This window comes from Aulonocara sp. 'chitande type north' Nkhata Bay, linkage group LG1 (assembly GCF_057382095.1).
Source record: "Aulonocara sp. 'chitande type north' Nkhata Bay isolate Kocher_YH1m ecotype deep benthic linkage group LG1, A_spYH_male_GT1.1, whole genome shotgun sequence".
NCBI classification, from domain to species: Eukaryota; Metazoa; Chordata; class Actinopteri; order Cichliformes; family Cichlidae; genus Aulonocara; species Aulonocara sp. 'chitande type north' Nkhata Bay.
In genome coordinates, this window is record NC_141344.1 from 4,089,769 (window position 1) to 4,104,623 (window position 14,855).

General features: G+C 42.1%; 1 protein-coding gene across 5 annotated transcripts in view; it reads left to right on the plus strand.

The window, feature by feature from the left end:
- The window catches only part of dpy19l3 (dpy-19 like C-mannosyltransferase 3), a 73,681-nt gene that overhangs the window by 7,892 nt on the left and 50,934 nt on the right, over positions 1-14,855 (plus strand). For 2 of the 5 annotated variants that reach the window (XM_086301010.1, XM_086301191.1), the window contains exons 4-6: positions 4,513-4,603; positions 10,427-10,548; positions 11,110-11,255. In XM_086301010.1, the coding sequence (XP_086157136.1) occupies positions 4,513-4,603; positions 10,427-10,548; positions 11,110-11,255 (359 nt within the window). Of the gene's footprint in view, positions 1-1,080; positions 2,008-4,512; positions 4,604-10,426; positions 10,549-11,109; positions 11,256-14,855 lie in introns of those variants that run through there. The other 3 variants (XM_086301097.1, XM_086300921.1, XM_086300830.1) reach the window with 3 other exon arrangements.

Genomic DNA, 14,855 nt, shown 5'->3' on the forward strand with positions numbered 1-14,855 from the left:
AGTTTACATTGCCTTCGTGGCCACTAACAGTTGATTGCGGAGCATTTAGTGGCGAGGAATTTCATACCTGGACTTGTTGCACAGGTGGCCTATCACCACCCTGGAATTCACTGAGCTCATGAGAACAGCTAATATGGATGGATGTATCAGTTTATGGTGTTTAGGGCTGTTGCAGGCTACGTTCCTAAACTGATGGAATGTGCACACACACATACTGGCGAATTAGTTAAAGGATGAATTAACTGATAAATAAAATACTAGAATCTCATCAAAAATATATTAGCAAACATGCTAAAAAATACCAATAGCTGAAACACAGTGAAGAGTTCTGGTTCAATCACGAGAATTAGTGAATGAGGCCTAGTCGACGCTGATCAGTTACAGCTTCCTGTGCTATAAATCAACGCCCCTAACTACCTTGTCCAGTTGAAAATCACAGGAAGCTGTCAACTATGTCCAAAACTGTTTTGGTCCCATGCTGCAGATATACCTTTCAATCCTCTAAAGTTGGATATTTTAAAATGAGAGTGCATGAGGATGGACTCGCTGTAGGAGCTCCCGGAGCACGGCGGCCTGTGGAGAAGCTTCACAGAAAGGGAACTGCTTTTAATAATCTCATATGTGGTTTCCTCACCCAGCATGCTGTTGAGGGAATGTATTATCAGAGTTAGCCTGAGGTGAAAGGGTCTGGAGGATTTTTTTCTCTCTCGTTCACGCTCATACCCTTACAGTGCTTATTATCTCTTGTCCAGATTAAGCCAGCTGTCTCTCAGCGAGACAGCTGGCTTAATCTGGCCTCTTGAATTCATCAGGTGTGAGGTCACATCCGTGCCGGCTGCAGCGCCTGGGTTTATTTCAGACGCGCGCACAGATCCACAAACCTTCCGACAACTGTTCCTTGCATTTTCCGAACGATGTTCCCATGTTTCCCCACCCCCACTTATTCTCCTTATTCTTTTCCTGTAAGCACGTGTGCTTTTATAGACGAGGGGTCACCAGTAGTCAACTCGCTTCTCCCTCCCTCCCTCTGGCTGCTGCAGTTATCCACAGCCTGTCCTGTTGTTCGCAGGGTTTAGTCTTTCTCTTTGCTTTTTGTTCTGAAGTTGCCGGCTGCGTTCGATGGAGGCAGAGGCCACTTCGTATTTAGGCTTTGGCAGACATAGAGCAGAGGAAATGCTGGATGGACCCTGGCTTGGATTTTTCGTGCATCACATAACAGAGATGGGAGTTATTCAAAGACCCATAAGGAGGAAATGGTAACACAGACACACAGAGAGAAGAGGATCGGTGCCTTCTGAGAAGTGTACTGGCTTCCAGCGTAATGAGCAATGTGTGAACTTGTTAACTAGGCCTATTCTCTTTGACCTTAATTTAAATTGAGGATTAGCCATCTCATCAGAGTTCTTGGTGGAAAGCCAAGGCTTGTTTTGCCTTGGGCAAAACTCAAAAGGAGGATTGGGAAGGAAAGTAGCTGCTCATCCCTCAGAGGAAGCTTTTGCATATTTCCTTTGGCAGGGAACTTGAAGCGATTAAAAAGCGAATTTATTTGGATTGACTTCAAGAAGAGAAAAACACACCACATTTACATTTTTTTCCGTAATGGATTTGGATCAGTTCTGTACCTTAACCCGGGAGCGTCCTGTTTATCTACCTGGATTCAGCTCATCAAAGGATCCAAGAATTTATTGATAATCTCTGCGTTCCCAGGCAATGGAGCTCCGTAAGAGGGTGAAGCCAAAACATGGCCTTTCACAAGATGCGCCGTCTAAAGGCAGATGTAACCATAACGCTCTGTCGGGAACGCAGGAGGGGGGTGAAGGAGGGGTTTCTCTGCTTGGGCGATCCGGTTCACGTTCCCATTCCGGTTCAGGCGTTTCACCCCTGCGGCCTTGGCAACAGTGCGTTTTCATGGCAGCAGGGCTGTTAGCGGCTGTGCTGCTGGCACTGACTCAGGCTTGGTGTGTGAACGGCTTACATGAGAATCTGCTGTGGTTCTCGCAGCTCACGGTAGGAGTTATTACGTGTTTATAGAAAGTGTTTCAATTTGAGCGATTGATAAACCAAACACATTACAAACGAGCTCTGCTTCGATGTGACCGCCTTGGGGGCAGGTTCAGTCTGCTTCCTGGGTTCAGTCTGCAGCACGGTGCTAATGAAAACCATCACAGCACACCGTAGTCCAATCTGCAACCACAGTCAGAGCTCCCGCCCCTTCTGTGTTGTTAGGTCGTTACAGAGTGGCCCCAATAACAGTGAGATCACGATACAAAGATCCAGCAAGCAACAGGCATCTGATGCTGTTATTATCTACAAAATGAACAAACTCCTTTATAGTTGAAGTGGCATAGATTTATTTCTTTCTGTCTGTTGTTTTTTTCTTTTCTGAAGTTAGAGATAAAGTTTCGCCTGCTCAGTTGGAAAAGTGCTGCATAATTCAGAAATGTTAGAAATGATCTTAAACACCAAGAAATATCTCTTCAACCAAGATGCAACTCAATGCCAAATCAGTGCAGTTCCTGGAATGGCCACTAGAGGCCGTCTCCAAACTCGAGTCAGTCTCTGTAGACGCCGATGTTAAAACGTCTGACTTCACAGAAGGTCACATGCAGACCCTGGTACGAAAATGTTGGATCTCTATAGCTAATTTTTCTCTTCATGTGTAGGAAGTTTTTATGAAGATGTCTATTTGTCAACTTTTAACATTATGTTTGTGTTGTTGCCTCCAGTGGCAACAACACAATTTCTATATACATGTCTATTAATCCACATGTATTTGTGGAAATGCCGTGCATCCATTCAGTGTATGGATGAGTCCTGGGAGGCTCGCTCTCTCGACGTGCTGCCACTCCATCAACTTCTCAGACGGTCTGTTAGCTTTCATTTAAACACAGGATGTAGATGCCATCCATCTCCCTGCAAAAGGTCAAATCTGTGACTCCAAGTGCTTCCTGGATGTTCCCATTTCTTGAGCTGTGAACTCATTCTTTCAATTTTGGGGTGTTTATTTGCTTCTAAATCATACAAAGATGATGCGGTGAACTCATTTGCAGATAGTGTTGAAACAGCTTCTTCATAGATGGTGCCAGTAATATACTTGACCTCCTTTTGAGGCTCGTAGCTGATACGTCTGTGACTTATCGGGATCAGTTCACACGTGGAGCAGCTAAATGTTTTGACCTTGTACCTCGCTCCATATTAACGGTTAGTTGCGAAACGTGCTTTCCCTTTGTTAATCAAAACGCTCTTACCATGATCAAAATATTTATTGTAATCTGCCATGTTTTTGTATGATGTCAGTAACTTTGATAGTTTTTCCAGATGTAGTCTTGTTTTTCTGACGGAGCAACAAGAACACAATAACCGAGCGCCTGTGGCTGCAGAGAGTCCCGAGGTTAAAAACGCTCGCTGCCCTCCTCATCGTTCTTGCGCTCCGGGCCGTCCCTGTGCTCGTAGAATCTGTCCCGTCTTTTCTTCCAGAGGCTCGTCCAAATGCGGATTAAATTTTTTGCAGCTGATCATATGTGCATGAACCAGTGGTTTTCTGCTCAGGAGGCAGACCCATGCTGATTTACACTCTGTTAATCAGCTAATGGTTTCAACCAAGTAAATGACATTAATTAACTGGTGGGAACACCTGCCTCGGTGGGCGATCTGATTGGGATCCCCTGTCCTGTTGCTCCCTGATGGCTACAGAACAAATAACTGCACTCAGGTTTCCACAGACTGGTTATGATGATTTGTCAGATATAAGGACCGCAGAATGAGCCAGGCTGTTTAAATTAGGATCTTTCTCCTCTGAAATGCGTGAAATATGTTCAGAATACAGAACATTTTATGTACAAGTTTGTATGAATGTTAGAAATTGAACGTTGTTATTGGAAAATCCTTTCTATTGATGAATTGGTTTTAATGGACAGATGTTATATACATTTCTAATTTTATAGTCTTTTTGTGAGGTTTTAGTTATTACTGGAAGTTGTTACTGGAAAAATATCAGATAAAATGCTTTGCAGCAATACTCGGAAACATGCTTTGGTTTTTAACAAGCGGAGGATTTGGAGATTGCTTGGACCGGATTTGGCTGCAGTAAATCTGGAGAAACAATTTGACAGACTTTCAGTGAGTTTTAGAAGAAATGAGTAGCTAAAATCAAAGCTTTTCTTTTTGTCAAGCACAGTTGCAAAAACAATTTGCAGACTAAATATGATAGATTAATGATTGGCTTAATATTCCACAGCTGGTTGTTCGCCGTTTGCTCTCTCCTCTTACCCCCCCGAGGAGCAGTAATCACGCATGACGAGCAGGAGGTCTCTTGGGAAGACATCCTCCAAGCACGCACTCACACACTGTGTTACCTGTCTGATTATTACTGGAGAGGATTATGAGTGTATTAGCTGCTTTGCCTTTATCCTCCATGTTTCTGTCATGTCTTGCCAGGATATCTGTTTTCCATATTACAGAGAACAGAAGTGTTTGCTTTCATGAAACTAAAATCCTTCTTTTTATTTTCAGGAAGTGGAGAGGGAGATCTCCTTTCGGACAGAGTGTGGACTATACTACTCCTACTATAAACAAATGCTGCACGCCCCATCAATACAAGAAGGTATGCACTGTGATCGCAGGTTTGTATTCATGACAGTTGTCATTTCTTCACAAACACAACTTAGAGGGTCAAAATGATCCAAGATCTTTCCACTCCAACAAAATAGTGTGTGGAAAGAAAAGCTGAAGTGGATGTTACAAGAAGCTGTAGTGTCCAGGTGTTAATCGAAAAGTGGTGTGTGTGTGTGTGTGTGTGTGTGTGTGTGTGTGTGTGTGTGTGTGTGTGTGGGGGGGGGGATACCATTGGTTCATCTACAAAAAACAATCACAGTCGGGTTTGAATCCCGGTGACCTCAAGGTCAGAGGTCATGTTTTCTGAATCTTGCGATTGCAGTAACTTGAGTACAAGCTGACGTGGAATTTTTAAATGGACACCATACGTGTATCTACTTGGAGGCGGAGGGGCAGCGCTGGTGGCCGCCGGTATTTTTTTAATCTATTTAGCCATTTACCAATTACCTGAGAATCATTCAAGCATAAAAACGTCAGCATTAACTGCAGATTGCTGCCTCGGCTGCACATCCATGATGCAAAGGGATGCTCCTGATGATGATGATGATGATAAATAGACAGCGTGGAGCAGGTAGCATAAAACAACTTTAAAATCTCTAAAATGATTATAAATTGATATCTGAAGTAGTGTTTTTTTTTAACTACTGCAAGTCTCACACATAAGACCTGCAAAGTATCTCCTCTTGTTCCATATTTTGTTCCCTGAATCCCTCCCTGAAGTAATTCCCTTTCTTCTTGTCTTCTATTACTCCCTCCACCAGTTCTCATCTACCTCACTCCCTCCATCGCTCTGTCTTCCTCCCTTCACTTTTCCCTCATTATCACACCCCGTTCAGTCCCATCTCCTCACTTATTTATATCTCCTTCTCTTATTTGCCAAATCACAACAACAGTTGCCTCAAGGTGCTTTATGTTGTAAGGTGGACTCTACAATAATACAGACAGAGAAATTAGGAATATACAAGTGTTTCCATTGCTATGTAAGTTTGTTTTAAATAAAAAGAAAAAAAGTTTATTCAATAAATGAATTCAGGCCATTGACAATTTCATTCAGAGAGTTATTTTATCAATTTTGAAATAAATTTCATACTGAAATAAACAGCACTTACTTATCCAGCCTGCTGGAAACAGATTATTCCAATTTGGTTCCTTAATAAACTTTTGGCCTGTTTCCATCATGCCTGATCTGCTGCTCGGTGTCCTTCGCTCCTTCCTCTTAAATCCAGTCTATTCATTTTAAATAGTTGGAGTCACTCTGAAGGGAAACACAAGCTCCCAGCAGCCCAGCTCTCTGAGCTGATGAACGATGAGGCACATTTGCCTTTTTTGTACAAAACTGTGACTATCACCAGTCAGTGTGTTCAAACCAGCAGCAGGCGGTCAACAGGTGACACAGTGAGAACGATGTATGCAGGTAAACTCGAGCTTCCACCGAGCTCCTCGGTCATAATAATAATGATACATTTTATTTATATGCGCCTTTAAGACCCTCAAGGTCACCTTACAATAACACAAGGTGGAACAGACAGAAGGGAAGCTGAAGAAGAGCGGAGTGTACGGTGGGGTGAGTATGTGTGGAAGATTGGATAGATATGGAGGAGCGAGCTTATGAAGCGCTTTGAAAGTGAGAAGCAGGATCTTGAAATTGACACGGAGGTGAACTGGGAGCCAATAGAGCTGTTCTATGTTCAGTGGATCTAGTTCTGGAGATAATACGAGCAGCTGTGTTTTGAACTAACTGCAATTTATGGAGGGATTTATGAGGTAGACCACAGAGAGGAGAATTACAGTAATCTAAACGAGATGTGACAAGAGCATTGATGAGTATGGAGGTACTGTTTGGAGTGAGCGAGGGACGAAGGCGGTTAATATTACGGAGATGAAAGTAGGTAGACCGAGTGATATTATTTACATGTGCTGTGAAGGACAGAGTGCTATCGAGGATGAGACCAAGACTCTTAACCTGAGGGGAGGGTGTGACAGGGTTATCAATGGATAACGAAAGACTGGTTGGAACTGTAGTCAGTTTGGATCTGGTGCCTTAAAATGAATTCTGTTTTATTGCCATTAAGTTTAAGAGAGTTGTGAGTAAACCAGATCTTGATTTCACTTAAACAGTCTGAAGTGGATGTGGGTGGGAGAGTATATATCACAGAAACACACACAGGTTAGAGTCCAGCCAAATGTGTAGAGGTCTTTTCGGGGGAGTCCTCAGGCTCCTCTCGCTGCTGGTTCGGCTTCCACATAACAACTCGCTCCAAACACTCTTCGGTATAAATTTGCAAACTCTCCAGATCTTCGTCACAGTCCTCCAGAGAGCTGAACTTTGTGGAAATAAAGAATGTATTTTTATTATCTTTAAAGCTGTCTAGAAATAAACTGTCTGAAATGCCGGTAACCAGTGCCGTGCTGCCGTGGTCAATACCGCCGAGTCTTGTGTCACTACAGCATAGCATCACCCGGGACCTACAGTTTTTCTGTAACTTCTTGTTTTAGGAAGCTAGCTTTTGTTAGCACCTTCCTTTGTACATGGTTGCCAACACCAGGTGGCTCTCTCTATCCATACTTGTAAGGAAAAACTGTTTTTCACTCCATTATTTCCACCCGACCAAACAAATCACTGCACTTTTCTCATGATGCACAGTCTGGTCTGAGGGAAATTAGCCCAATTATTTTGTTCCCATTACCATGTGAAATTCCTTGTTGGAAATGTGCCTAATTTTCCACTAAGGCAAATAATTGAGCTGTAGTCTAATCAGTTGAGGAACTGGCTGACCTCCCTTCCCGTCCCTTTCTATGTTCCCTTGTTTTTCTGTCACAGCACAGCAGCTCGTTATCCTACTACTGTAGGTTTTTGGTGTTATGGATGAAGCGCTGAAGTGACGGCAGGTAATGGAAGAAGTGGGAAATGATAGGGATGGGCATAGGAAGAAAGTGAGAAAGGAAGCAATAATTGAAAAGGCAAGAAATGAAAGAAAAGGAGGGATAAGTGAAGGAAAGATGTAATGAATAAATGAGCTAAAATAGGAGAAAGAATCCAGATGAGCGAGCAAGGCAGGACACAGAGTCAGGTGGAAAAAGAAAGGCATGACAGCAAACGGCGTAAATGAATGAACAAAGTCGAGTGGGTCATGCGTGTGGGTGGTAATGTGCACTTTGTTTATGCAAAACCGTGCTGGTTTTTATGGTTTTCCATGGATCAAGAACACAGCGGAAATCAGGCTGACACATCCCAGCCTGCAGCAGAAAGTCAGCCCTCGCTCCATGTCACACTTTGTTTCAGTCAAACCCAGTACATGGTGATGATACTGCATGGAGTAACCAATATGGATTAATGCTATCAGTGCGCGCATCAGCTCATATAACACCAGCAGCAGTGTTTTCTGTGACAGAGTAATGTTAAAATGTCATTCTTTTCTATATGTTAGTGTTATTTTGGTAATTCTTGCCATCATTCCCTTCTGTAATAATGCCATTGCACCAAAGCAATTTAGAACATGTAGCAGCATAGCTTTAAAAGTCAGATGAGGCAAGAGACAAAACACCACTTCGTCAATCTCATTTGGAAGAGGAAAAAAGAACAAGACACAGCCTAACATAATCACCAACACTTTGTGCTTTCATTCTGACCTCCTGTGGTGGTATTAGTGATCCAGGTATATAGTGAAAGATCATTCCAGGTGTATTCCCTTTGAGTTTTTCATGTTAAAGTGGAGCTTTTACTTTCACTAGAGTATAAATAATTATTAATTATGTTGTACTTTTTTTTTTCCTGTCTGAAAGAAGCCAGATTAGTTCGCTTCCTGTTCAACCAGCTTTCTTCTGATTGGCTGCACCTCATAAATAGGTCTATGTTTCTTCTCTTGAATATGTATGATGTCATGTCATGGAGCGGGGATATACCTAATACGGTAGTCTTACGTTGCCTGTCCCAGGAAGCCCCACCCACCCATTTGCCTTCTATAATTTTTCATGTGAGGCAGCCAGCCAATCAGTAGAAAGAGAAAGTTGGTTTAACGGGGGAGGAGCAAAAACAGCTCATTCTAGTCAGTGGATGAACCGAGGAGCTTCGCCATTCCCAGCATAGTCTAAAGATGAATTTAAAATGTGCAGAGGTAATGTAGTACAGTAGCTTTAAATCGTGTGGCGAGTCCACAATAATAAAACCAAAAAACAAATATTAGGGAGACGCGTCTGACCAGCTAAAGCATGAAAAAGGAAAAGATTTGGTTAAAAATGAGCAAGAAGACCTAAACTTTAAATCTTTTTGAAGGATGTGAGAGCGGGGCATAAAGTGAGGGGAGACGAGGGCCCCTTGCCTCTCCACTTTTGATGCCCTTGGCAGCTAAGTAGTAATAAACCTAAATTATAGTTTAAACCTCAATTACTGGAAAACAGAGGCTTTTTTTTCCCATTTAATGGAGAAGAAACCAGCTGTGTGCAAAACAATGATGTAATATGTCCTTTTAAATATTTCCCCGTTGACACATCCAGCATCCCACATTAGCATTCATTTGGAGTAATGTTTTTGGCAGCTTAGCAAATCTAAGTCCAATATTTACCTTCTTTTCCTCTTTGATGTGTTCCCACCAGCATCACATAAAAATATCTGGCTGTAAAAAGCTGCTAAGAGCTCGTCTATGTTCCACAGCAAGTCATTAACTTTGCCTGTCTTTGTCTGCTGAAAACCGCACTGACGGGAGGTGAGAGTGGACTGAAACAGTAAAGTTGCAGACCATCGAGCCCAAAAAGCGAGAGCACTTGAAATGCACTAAAGCAGAGGTGATGATAACGCTCTGTGGGTTTGTATTTATGAGCCACATCAGCCACACACTCAGTCAGAGGAAATCGATTGGTTACATACAGTGGAAATCCAGCAGTCCTTAAAGGTGCAGTTTGTAAAACCGGGTCACTTTGTCATGATGCTTTTGTGTTTTTATTACTGAGTTAGTGGAAACTCGAGTCCTAGTTTGTAACAATTTATAAGCAGAATAATGAATAGTTCTGTCAAAAATGGCACATTTTTCATCGTCATGCACAGACGAGGTGCGTGGTCTTGGCCATTAAGTCTCAATTTAAGGCCCAAAGAGATGTCGATGCAAATGAAGAAGGTTGAGAAACCTAAATCAACGTATCCGAGAAATAACAAAAACTTTAAGTGTTGTCAAATCACCTCTCTTAAAAAGAAGATTTATATTTTTGGCTTTTTGCCGTTTTTTTTGGTGGTGAGATGAGGGCTGACTAGGATCCAGGCCTCTGCGGTGAGGATACACCCGTCTGTACACGGGGCGCATTTGTTACATTTTTAATGTTTTAAACCAAAAATCTTTTTTTCCCCTCAAAGCTCGTTTTTATTATTTCATGGGGGATGAAGTTGCCCCACAACCCATCTCCAATAAAGCACTGCAGGAAATTTTCACATGCTTTATTTATTAGATTGATGTTTGGGTCATTTAGGGGATTTTGTTTGGGAGAAAAACAGAACAAACTACATTTAGTTTGCTAAAATTCAGGAAATGAAGTGAAGTTTGAAGCGTTCCGAGTGTGCTTTGAGCAATGCAGGAATTTAACTTCAAACAGAACACGCTGTGTTTTTAGTGGTCGATGCAAATTTCCGACCCTGTTTTTTCTCTAATGGCACGAGTCTGAGCTAAATAAATGAGCCAGGTGAGCTTCGAGAAACATTAACACCCCTTCCTCCCTGGCTGTCATAAAGCCAATAATTATTATCAGTTTGTAAAAAAAAAAAAAATTAAAGAACGGGTGGCATTTTCAAATGGTGTGTTTGTGTGTGTGAATTTTGTGTTTGCAGGGCTCAAAGAAATGATCCATGACAACTTGACAGAATCCAAGAGGACCATTAACCTCTTGCAGCGAATGAATATCTACCAAGAGGTCTTTCTCAGTGTTCTCTACAGATTGTTGCCCATACAGGTAATACAACACTCACCTGTCATCTCGGCTGGTAACACACAAAAGATTAAAGACCTCAGCTACACCAGCTAGACTGTCTGGGACTTTTGTCATTTGTTCTGTTAATTAACACATCCTTTTTATGTGTAGGGGTGGGGGGAGAAAAAATAAAGTCACTCTCCAGTGTTTTGAAAAATGTATTTTCTTTTGGCATTATTACTGTAATGATCGTAGTCAAATGAGGAAGTGTTTGAGGCGCAGTGGCGTTCCTTTGTTTTTCTGTCTTTTTAGCTGACATGACTCGGAGCCCTTACACTTGTCACACTGGAGGAAAAGGTTTCTGTATTGGCATAACAATTAACCGAGAAACCGCGACTAAGCTTCATCAGCTGTCTCACCGAGAGACAAGAATGTCAGGGAGTGAAATATCAGACACAACTCTGAAAATGCCACAGTGTTCTCGAGTGCCCGAGTCAGTCGCTGTCACTGTTGTCAACTCTGTGCATTCAATCGCGCTGCCTAATGAACTAATGGCTTCCCTTTGTGTATGTGTGTGTCTGTGTTTTTGTGTGTGTGGCCCAGTCATATTTGGAGCCCGTGTACTTTTATATTTACACAGTGTTCTCGCTCCAAGCTGTGTATGTGATCGCTTTGTACCTCACAGCGTGGCTTCTGTCTGGCTCCTGGCTTGCTGGTGCGCTCACCGGGGTCTGGTACATCCTTAACAGGTGAGTAATAACTATCTGTGTGCGTGACACAGTGAAGGAGGAGAGAGTTAGTCCCTTTCTTCTCGCACTTGACTCTGTCATGGCAGTTTTTCTCTCAATATAACAAAGAGTCCTTTTTTTATTTATTTTATGGATCAACTCTTAAAGGTGCAGTTGGTAATTTTTTTTTAAGGTTAGGTAACACAAAGAAAAGATATTGTACTGATAAATATAAATAGATTAGTGTGTATTTATATCTTCCAACAAATTGATGTTTTCATAAACGAACCACCCAAACAACAAAAAGCAGCAGCTGTTTATAAGCTAACATCATCCTAGCTAACATTAGGCTTGAAAGTCCTAAAAATCACACTTTCTCTAATAACAGTTTGATAACATTCTGACATCATCTGAGAGTTTTTTTTTTTTTTGTTTTTTTACCAAGAGTCCAACGATATTATATCTACTTAAAAGACATCAAACAGTAGCTAACAGTAGCTAACAGCAGCTAACAGAAGCAGCTAACAACAGCAGTAGCTAGGGTTGCCAACTCCCTGAAAAATAAATAAGGGACACCTCGTGGCCATGGCCGGGCAACCCAGTTGTCTTCACCCTTCCCAGTGTGGTAGCTCTTTTTTTTTGTGTGTGAAATTATTTTTTAACCATTTGACTTGAATTTGATTTAAGCAGATGCATATTCTTTGTGATATGACCATATGGGAAACAAATGATCATTTAGCCGTTTATTTTTAGCTCAAAATGACAACATTAACACAGTAAAACAGGTCTCTTTCTTAAACAGAAGCCTGTCATGCTTAGCTTTTGAGGATATAAGTAAATCTTTCTTTAAAAGAACTCTGTCCTGCTTAACTTAAAATTATATAAATTAATAGAAAACAATAGAACAAAATCATTCTTGTAACTGTGCACATTTAGTGCATTTAGTACAACTGGCTTCAGTTGAGGTATTATTTCAGCTTTTCTAAAGCTAATCAGGTTTGTAAACCCACTTGTTCCCATGATTACGCATCATAACTCATCATCATTATTCATCTATGTATTACTTTTATGTATTAGTCATCTATTTGTTGTAATCATCTATCCTTGCAGTTGTTTATTACACAAAATAAGTTATATTATCACACTTCTGGCCACATAGCGCTGATATTCACTGCACATGCCCATATTAACCTTAACCAGAGGGTTTAAACAACAAACCAGTGTTTACATACCATATCTGCTTCTGCCGTGGCCTGGTGGACAAGAAATTGGTTAAGGGTTCCCCGAGCTTTCACGCCCCTCATGTTCTTCATGTGCCCACCACTAGAAGCATGCCTATGGAAAAAGTGCGCCGGCACACAGTGCAGTGCGCTTTAAAGGTGTTATGGTGTATTTTCCCAGCCAGGTGTTTCCCTTTTCCCATTCCTCCCAGTACTTTTGCAGCCTATTTTTCTTTCTCTGAGCGAACAAACATTGCTGCTCTAATGCTGGGCTTACACTGTGCGATTTTTGGCCCATTTTGAGCCGATTTTTGAGTCGTGCGACCGATTTGGTGATCGGCCAGATTTTGGCCTTCATCGTGCATCGTGTAGTATACGTGGGGTAACGAGAAGCGATTAACACCTCGAGCAGCTCCCGATCATCAATCGCTCGTGAGCCGCTCACACTGCTCACGCGCAAACACGTAAACGTCGGTGAAAAAGACGGCGCAGCACGGCAGTGCAGCGTGTGATCTGGACACAAGCGATGGAGGCACAACTTGTAGAACTTTGGAAAGCTCATCCGAGCCTTTTCGATGTGGCATCACAAAATTATCACGACCACAACAACCGTGAAAATAGTTGGATCGACACTGCTGCTCATTCACAGCTGCCTGATCAATGTTTTTCATTAGCAATTTAGCAAAGTTGATGGTGGTGGTGTGTCTGTGTGAGTGAAAGACAGAGAGAGCGAGCGCGACAGATTTTCTGTTATAACCTTCATGTTATGGAGGCACAGTGTGAGCACTCAGGTCGCATCAGAGCATCGGGCCGTATAGTGTGAGACCTGCATCGTGACCTACCAACTTCTAACCCCTGCGAGTCAATCGTGCAGTTTGAGCAGGAGCTGAATAACGTGACTGAAAATCGCACAGTGTCTGCCCAGCTTTAGGTGTACTGTCGTCCGAGACTTGCACCGCAGTGTCGGCGTTTGTTTCCCTGTTGGCCATGCTTCTTGTTGTGGTCATCTGTTGTCTTCCGGTATTTTCTCCGTAAGCGACCTTTCATCGACCAATGAGATGAGCGGTAATCTGAATTGTCATACTCGAATTGTCATAAGTGTGCTGTCAGCTCATTGGTCACAAAGCAGGAGAGGGGCTGGGAATTATGTTTTCCAACAAAGCGTTAATTCCATTAACATTTATAGACTACTTTTGATTCTCACTGTATTACGGGACAAAGTGCGTCCCTTATTAGCTCAATACGGGACGTGTACTTTTGTTTCTAAATACGGGACGATTCCGTATTTTAAGGGACGGTTGGCAACCCTAGCAGTAGCTAACAGCAGTAGCTAACAGCAGCTAACAGCAGTAGCTAACAGCAGCTAACAGCAGTAGCTAACAGCGGCTAACAGCAGTAGCTAACAGCGGCTAATAATAGCTAACAACAGCTAGTAACGGTGGCAAAAACAGAAGCCTTACTGACAGGTATGCTATTCTCAGAAACACACCTCAATATCAGTGTCATTGGTAAGAAGGGATGTTACTGACTCATACACACCTAGCATCACTCTTAGGTGACCACAACATGTTTGTCCTACAGCGACCACCATAGCTAGGATTATGCTTTTGAATTAAGAGGGTTAAAAAAGTCAGTACTATGTAATTTTTAGCTTCACATGACTAAGTGTGACTGAGGCTTTAGCCACCTGGTGATGGTTAGTCGGTTAAGTTGACAAAGTAGGTTAGCTCCCCTCCTTGAGTTTGGATGAAGCTCTCTGTGAGTCCAATTCCCTGCTGATGTTGATCCTTCATTAGATGGGTTTCTTCTAGCTAATCTTAGCTGATCTTGGCTTACCCGCCTACTTAATCATGACACATTGTTGAATGCTGAAAGCAGTAGCTCATTTGTTTCTTCACATATGCTGTCAGTAGTGAAATACCATCTAAAGCCCCAAAAGTTTTTTCTTTTCTTTCCTTATGTGAAGTTAAAATCAATTTCTTTGGTCTGAACCAGTCGTTTGTTGACATTGAAGTAAACTTAAGCGATTGCTTTGTGTTGCTCACTGTTGATACTGGGACGCTGGACCGCCACTTGGGAGTGAGCATAAATGTCACATTATTTGTATTTTTGTGGAATGTTTATCCCGAGTGTCTCACACACTGTGCAAATCAATCCACAGGCTGTGAAAGGCAACCGAGAGAGATGGGAAGGTCTCATTGTTTATGTTATATAACAAACCTTGTGTAGCAAACCTTGAAATTTTTGTCAAACCCAGAGTACATCCTACTAGGTTTCAGTTAAAAATCTCCCACAGATGGAAGAGAAGACTTAAGTTCGTATTTTGCATTCACTTCAGACCAATCGTCTGGATTTAGAAGTGATGGGCTGTAAATCCCAAACCGTGGGTGTTTGTTAGCTT